General features: G+C 35.2%; 1 protein-coding gene across 6 annotated transcripts in view; it reads left to right on the forward strand.

Annotated features, from left to right (window-relative positions):
• LOC119568194 (RNA-binding protein 1-like) overlaps positions 1-7,500 on the forward strand; it is a 63,194-nt gene that overhangs the window by 2,371 nt on the left and 53,323 nt on the right. Inside the window, exons 2-6 of one of the 6 annotated variants that reach the window (XR_005228074.1) lie at positions 3,121-3,337; positions 3,669-3,776; positions 5,498-6,174; positions 6,611-6,703; positions 7,266-7,285. Coding sequence is in view for 4 of the 6 variants with exons in the window: in XM_037916611.1 (XP_037772539.1) it covers positions 3,147-3,337; positions 3,669-3,776; positions 6,611-6,703; positions 7,266-7,285 (412 nt within the window). In the remaining 2 variants the exon portion in view is untranslated. Of the gene's footprint in view, positions 1-1,989; positions 2,214-3,120; positions 3,338-3,668; positions 3,777-5,497; positions 6,175-6,610; positions 6,704-7,265; positions 7,286-7,500 lie in introns of those variants that run through there. The other 5 variants (XM_037916612.1, XR_005228073.1, XM_037916611.1 and 2 more) reach the window with 5 other exon arrangements.

The following is a 7,500-nucleotide window of genomic DNA, read 5'->3' on the forward strand; positions in this document are numbered from 1 at the left end:
ATAGATAGTGTTGCTTCTAAATCTATCTTTCCCTTCATGCCTCTTTCTAAACCAGCCATATTACCACCATAATGCATCTTTAAACGTTTCATACACAAGAGCCAGAACTACGTTAAACTTTAATAAACTGCTAATAACGAAGATGCAAAGTTAGATAAAGTCTTTAAGTGGCACAGTCTTCAGAGTTGAAGATGAGGGAAATTGCTGAGGGGAGGTGTCAAGAGGTGTTCAAGCTAATCCCAAGTTGCATGAGAGAGCCAGAATTATTATAGTTGGAGCACTGCTTTAAATGGTTGGATTGATGCATAAGTGTTTTGAAAAGAACTATGCAGAAGTGATGCTTTGCAATTCAGCAAAGACCATCAAATCTCCCTCACATATCTTTCACTAGCTAGGGTTTGTACTGGGTTCTGAATTCAGTAATTAGTTATTAATATGTGTATGTTGAGAACAAAGGGCGGTGCAATATAAATAAATAAGGCAGATGTTTGATGACCCCCCCCCCCCCTTTGAGCTAAGAATAGTTATGGTTCTTCTTCACGTGATAGCTTTAATAGTATTGAGCTTAGATTTGAGTAAGGGATTCTGATCTTCCTGTGGCTGCTGCTGCTGCTGCTGCTGCTGCTTTTTTTTAACAAACCGTTTATTTTATATTTTCATTGCTATTGGTGTTAAGTGTAGGATATAAACTCGCAATGTTAAGCTTGTTTTGTAATCAGTTATTCATGTATTTGCTTGTCAAACAATGTTGTGACATCTATGCTTCATGCTCCAAACAAGAATGTTAACAAATTCTACCATGTATATACTGGCAAGATAAAGCTTCTAGAACTTGCAGGTGATGTATTGTTAAACAAGGAGTTAGTCCTTGCCAGATTACTTGTGGTAGAGGTTTGTTGGTTTTGAAAACTTGATTGAAAATCTAGTAAAGGTAAATAATTTATAATTTGAAAATTACAAAGTCTCTTTACCCTGCATTTGCAATGGTCTATATTGCCTGTGTAGATTTTTAAAAATGTGCTCATTTATTGTACCAATTGTTTGTTCTTACTTAAAATAACATTCTGCACTCTCTGATCCAGTTGTTTGTGCCAGGAAATATGAAACCTCTCAGCTCAGGATATGATTTATATTTTATCTACAGTGTTATATTTGCAAATAATATCCCATTCATATGGTAAACAATTTTGTATACATTTAACTGGAGTAGTGAAGTAGAAAGCATAACAGTGGGAGTAAAAGTGAAAGTTGAACATAATCTGCAAAAGAAGTCCATAAGTATAGTTGGAATGTGAGAAATTAGATATGAAATATGTATCATGTGTACAAGTTAGTAACAATAGAGATAAGTAAAAAGGGGTAGATTTGTTAGGAATGATGGGAGTAACACAAGCACAAAAGCTCAAAAGAAAGTAATGATATTGGAGAATTATGTACCTTTCAATGAAATTGGGTATGTTCAGGATTTGTTGAATATTCTGAACTAATGAATAAATTTATGCTTAATTAGTGTAGTAAATGTGTACCAGGTGTTCTTGGGAATTTTAAATACTAATGTGAATTGATTAAATATCAGAGTTAAGAAAGGTTCTACCATGTTTTAAGTATTATAATAACTTGAGATGGTGGTTTGCATATGCAACCTATGTTATTGTCTTCATAAGATGATTCTCAAGCTAACTAAAATGTTCTAAATATTTTCAAATTACTAATTAGATTCAAATCATGTAAATCTTGCACTTGGTACATATATTCAATTAGATTAGAATAAAGAAAAATTCTAATTCATTTAAAATTGGTTGATTAAAGTGAGAGGTTTCTATATGGTCAGTTTTTCTACTGATTATATTTTGATGTGTTGTATTGTAAGGTCATGGGTGACTGAATCCATTTGCGAGGTAAAAGTTTGTAAAATTATATTTTTAGAATACAATTTCTCACATTTGACCTTGAAATTAAATGTACATGTAATTTATTTGAAAATGTTTTACTGATTATTATGATAGCAGTCTCAAGTGTCCCACTGGACTTTTGTGTCGGGAAATTTTTAAAAATCCGTACTAAATGTTTATTTTTGTTTGAGAATCAAATTGGAACATATGGAAGGAGGCAATGTCAAATTGACCAATACAAGTATCTACCAAGAAATTCAGCTGATCATCCCTGTCACCTCTCTCTGGCAGCTACCATGCCCTATTCTTCCTCACAGAAAGGTAATCAAAAAGTCTGTTTACTGTGTCTTCTGAACAAACTACACTCAGGAGAAATTTTGATGAAAGCAATTCAATGTGACCTTGGTGCTGCTGTCTTTTATGGTGGTAGGTAAGATGTGGAAAAGGGGCAGTGGTAAGATAGAACATGAATGAAACAGAGTGAAGCAGTGACTGCCTTTCTGTGGTTTAGTATATGTGGTGTGCTAACTTTTGCTGATCTGTGAGTAGATGAAAGGAAAGGAGATCATGCCAGTACTTCCATGTATAAACTGAAATTGAGCCAGAATTTCTAAAGGAATATTTTGCTCGTTTACTATTTTGATTTGTTTTGCTTATATCATGGCTGTTGGAAGACAGTCATTGCTCTGGAAATTCCACCAAAGGAAATTGATGTTCCAGAACACATTCCCAATTTGCAGACCTTATTATACAAAAGCTATTCTTATCAGTAACTTAGAGTTACTGATGCACACACTTATTATATATATGAATAATACAATATATATATATATATATATATATATATATATATATATATATATATATATATATATATATATATATATATTATAAACACAGTAAAATTACTTTTATTTATCAAGAACATCAGCAGATATAGGTATTTGTGTATTGTTTAAATGTTTTAAAATGTTTGAGTGTGAATACCATTGTGGTAATTTCAGAATGAATGAAAAAAAGCATTAGTACTTGATTCTATGTCTAATTTCATTAACAAGTTCATATCATTTTGTCATCTTTCATCTCACAACTTCATAAGCCGAACCTTTCATTTATTTCAATAGTTGGCATTCACTGTAATCTGTTAATAGCAGTGATGACAGCATATATTATATATATGATATTTATATATACTTTGGTATTTATAAAAGTATTGTCTACTCTTCAGAATTCTGAATAGTTAAAAGTAGAAGGATGAGGACTGACTGCAAGGTGTACGTAGGCAATCTTGGCAACACTGAAGCCAAACATGAATTGGAATCGGCCTTCTCCAAGTACGGGCCCCTTGTAAATGTATGGGTTGCAAGGAATCCACCAGGCTTTGCCTTTGTGGAGTTTGAGGATCCTCGGGATGCAGAAGATGCCGTGCGTGCCTTGGATGGAACGTGAGTATGACATTTGTTTCAGTTTTTCCCTTTTCTTTTTCATATAGCTTTATGAAGACTACTGTGGTTGTGCCTTATTTTATTAGCACTTGGTGAGCATATGTGCACATATAGCATGTCAGTTTTTTACGAGTCCTTTATTATGTATGGCACCATTCTAATACATTGTTTATAGACATCACACATTAGTATGTACATACACACAAGTACACACTAGTGCACACAAGTGGGCACACAAATGGGCACACACTTGCACATGCACAGGCACACAAACATAGGTGCATATACAGCAATGCTAACCATCCTCATTTTTCATTTCCCTTCACTACAGACGCATGTGTGGTGTTCGCGTCAAAGTCGAAATGTCAACGGGACGCTCTCGACGTGACCGCTTCCATTCCCCTCCCAGACGAGGTGGTGGTGGGGGAAGACGGTCGAGGTAAGGACTGCGCTTCTCCTGTTCCTTGTGTTCTACAGCAAGTCCAAAGTAGCTGTTACACTCTTGTTGATTGGGATACTTAACTTTATTTATTTTATATTATCATTATTTCCCCCCTCCCTGGTTGTAGGTATAGATAGAGATGAAATTTCCTAGCATTCTTTTTTTTTATGACTTCACATTTCTCAGGTGATGAATTTTTGTGTCACTGTTTAAAAGGAACAAAAATGGGGGGGATATCATTTAAAAAAACCTTAGGCGTGTGGTGTCCATTTGGAAATCATTCTTGGCTGTAGTAGTCTCAGATTTTCTCTTCAAGATTGCTTCTTTAACTCTCCATTCTGAAGACCTTCTCTGTTGTGTGACAAGAATTATCTTGAACCTGTAATTTAGTTATTTTTCGTGTTTATATGAGGCGATGCCAGTTCACATAACTTGATATTTAAGATCTTGAAATTGGATTATGGAATCAGTAAATATTGTGGTCAAAGGTTTGTAGTTATTTTGCTGTATTTTTTCTTATTTTTTATTTATTTATTTATTTTATTTTATTTATTTATTTATTTTTTTTTATTATTATTTATTTTCTATTTATTTTTTTGTTCGGTTGAAAAGAAACGATATTGATTCCTCCTTTTGTTTATCATTTTGTGTATCCATGTATCACTACGCTTTTTTGGGGAGAGAGGAGGGCTTTTAAAGGGGAGCTTTTTGGTTTGTGGATTAATATCTATAAGAGAATCTGGCAGAACCATTCCAGTTTAAGGTAGGGGAAAATCTTGAAATAGTTGTTTCCTTATTGTTTATCTTGTTAAATATATCAGATTTTGCTTCTTTTCTTTTTTTTTAAGGCATACATACACTTGAGAGGTTGGTCATGTAACATCAAAAATTTATCACCATCAAACTGTCAGCCAGTCATCGATCATTACCAGTTTGTACTATTAATATCTTTTTCCCCCCCTCCAACTAAAGATTTGCTTTGAAAATGGAAAAGGAATGTTATTAGTGATTTTTCTTTTTTTGTCTATTTGAACCATAAGAAAGGTCTTACATTGTAAAAAGTATTACATTGCATTGATATAGGGAGAATCTTGCTAAGAGCAAACAGGAACTTGCCTTTCCAAGATGTGCTTTGAAATCTAAAAGCAGGATGTTTGTGTGAGTTGCATGAATTTACATGCTATGGATATCATGCATATGTAAATGGGCATAAGTGGATATTAATACATATGGCCTTTTTTCCTTTCTTACACATTCACTCATTCACTTAATCACTCCTTTCTTTAAATTTTACTTTTATTATTAATATATGTATATATTTGTATTACTTGAAAAGTTTGTATTTTATTTAAAACTGGATTAATGATATTCATACAGGATCTGGTTCTGTCAGCTTCTTTTATAAAAAAAAAAAAAAAAAAAAAAAAAAAAAAAAAAATCTTTATATTGGGTTTGTGCTGGGTAGGTTTAGTTGGTGGAACTTTCTTAATTATTTAAAATTAAAATACTTATTTCATTTTTGGTTTTATCTGTTTATAATGTACAAGACTTTGTTTTGTTCTTTATTTCCATTATAATTTCAAGCATGTAGTTGCTGAAATATTTTTCATTCCGACTTAAATTCTTGTATTACCATCAAAATAACTGCTCATACTTTTGAGCTTCAGAAAATTATATTTTGGTCATTTGTGTTAATTGTGGTGTGTGACCCATTACAGGACTATCTCGCCCAAATTACTTCTTGTTCCACCACCACCATCTACTCCTCCTACTGTTGCTACCACACCACCACCACCAACTCCACCACAACCACCACCACCACCACAAGTACTTCCACCACCACCACCACCACCACCACTGCTAGCATCAGCGTCAGCCTGCTTGTACAGTGGACTTCCAGTTTTGGGTTGTAGGGGTAGATGGGATGCCTCATTGTGGGCATCCCTCCCACCCATCACCTCGTACCTCACTGGGAATGCAGCTTGATTCACCAGTAGAGGTTGATCAAGTAACTCTCCAGGATGGTGAAGTGTGACAGTATTTCGTAATACTTTATGCTTTACTGATCTGAGGATGGTATTGCATACCAGTGTTGGGAAGGTGGTGGGCCCTGATCAGCCAAGGCATGTGCAGCGGTGGTGGTGCGCGGCACGTTGCCTGATGGCCCTCCTCCGGCGCGGCACCTCATGGCACCCGGGCAGCCCTTATGCGCTTCACGTGTCCTCTTCTCCCCGCCCGTCTACGTCTACCCTCCGCCCAACGCCCGCCCGCTGCCTGCGCACCATCAGGCCTGCCCCCCCACCCACCATCTTGGGTCTCTGACCCTTCAACGCTCGCTCCACTTTCTTACATTCATCGCGCCTCGACTCATCATAACGGCTACCCTGCTGTGACGGTACACTACTCAGTATTTGACCATTTGATCAATTATCACAAACTACCAGTTTGTGATTAGCAGTCAAGCGTAGGTATGAATCCTTTCATGAAGGATGGTACCTTAAGGAGTGATTGTCTACCTGTAGAAGGTTCAATTGTTTTATTTTTGCTTGGAACATTTGAATCTCTATCAGGATAATGAGTGTCACCCAGGTGGCTTTGGGGAAGAGGGCTGGACAGCTTGTGGCAGTAAACTCTTTACAACTGTTTACTTTCCATGGCACAGGACTTTGGTTATTTTAGTCATGAATTACCATATGATCCATCTTTTAAAAGAAAAAAAAAATCCACCTAAAAGAAGTGTTCCTGTATCAAGGAAATGGTCACTCCAGGGACAAAAAGTTGATATTTACAACAAGATCTTGTATGTGTAATTAAACCCTATGTTTTTCCAGGTCACGATCTCCCAGGCGTTTTGGGGGTGGAGGTCGTGGTGGTGGACGCTCGCGGTCTCGCTCTCCTCGCAGGTCCCGTTCCCGCTCTCCAAGGTATATATCATTCAAACTTCTGATGACTGGGATGTTGTTGATGCTGACAGTTTACTTGATTACCCTTGAGCTTTGGGAGTTACTTTTTTCTCTGCTCAATGTTCAGAATCAGGAATTTTTTGAGGGTGTTTAGATATGTTGCTGATGTATTGGACAAATGTTTATTAAACTTGATCATACTGTATTAATTTCATTTGACTGTTAATTCAAACAGTAACTTTGGATTCAAATATTAAAAAATAATTTCTGCTAATCATGGCATGGGGAGTAATTAAACAAGATTATTTGAAAGGAAATTACATAATGATCCAGAACATTTCTGAAGTCCATATAGGTCAGACTAGCAGTATCAGGGTTGGGGTTCGAGTTCATTAGGCATAACAACAACTGAAATTACAAATATTTGTATATTCTTATCAACTGTAAAAGTTATTTGGAGAATAAAGAAATAACTTACAAAGGACATGCTTTTTTTAGTAAAATTTGTCTAAGATGTAAACATTGGTTTAGGTATTTTCTTTTCTAAAAAGATTTTTCATGTGTAATTTTCTTCTATTCTCAGTGACCATGATATGAGGCAAGGTAATGTTTCTGGATTATTATGTTATTATTCATTAAAATTTTCATAATTAAATTTAGATTTCTTTTTATTAAGAAAGTAAATAATCATGAATTTCTTGCAAATCAGTTAAATACTTTCAGGGTTTAGCATTGCCCAGAGTATATTTTTTGCTATTATTTCAAGTAGAGAATTTATGCATGCTGCTGTTTTATTTCTTTATTTTCTTCTTAAGATT

Source organism: Penaeus monodon, chromosome 43 (genome assembly GCF_015228065.2).
Source record: "Penaeus monodon isolate SGIC_2016 chromosome 43, NSTDA_Pmon_1, whole genome shotgun sequence".
NCBI lineage: Eukaryota > Metazoa > Arthropoda > Malacostraca > Decapoda > Penaeidae > Penaeus > Penaeus monodon.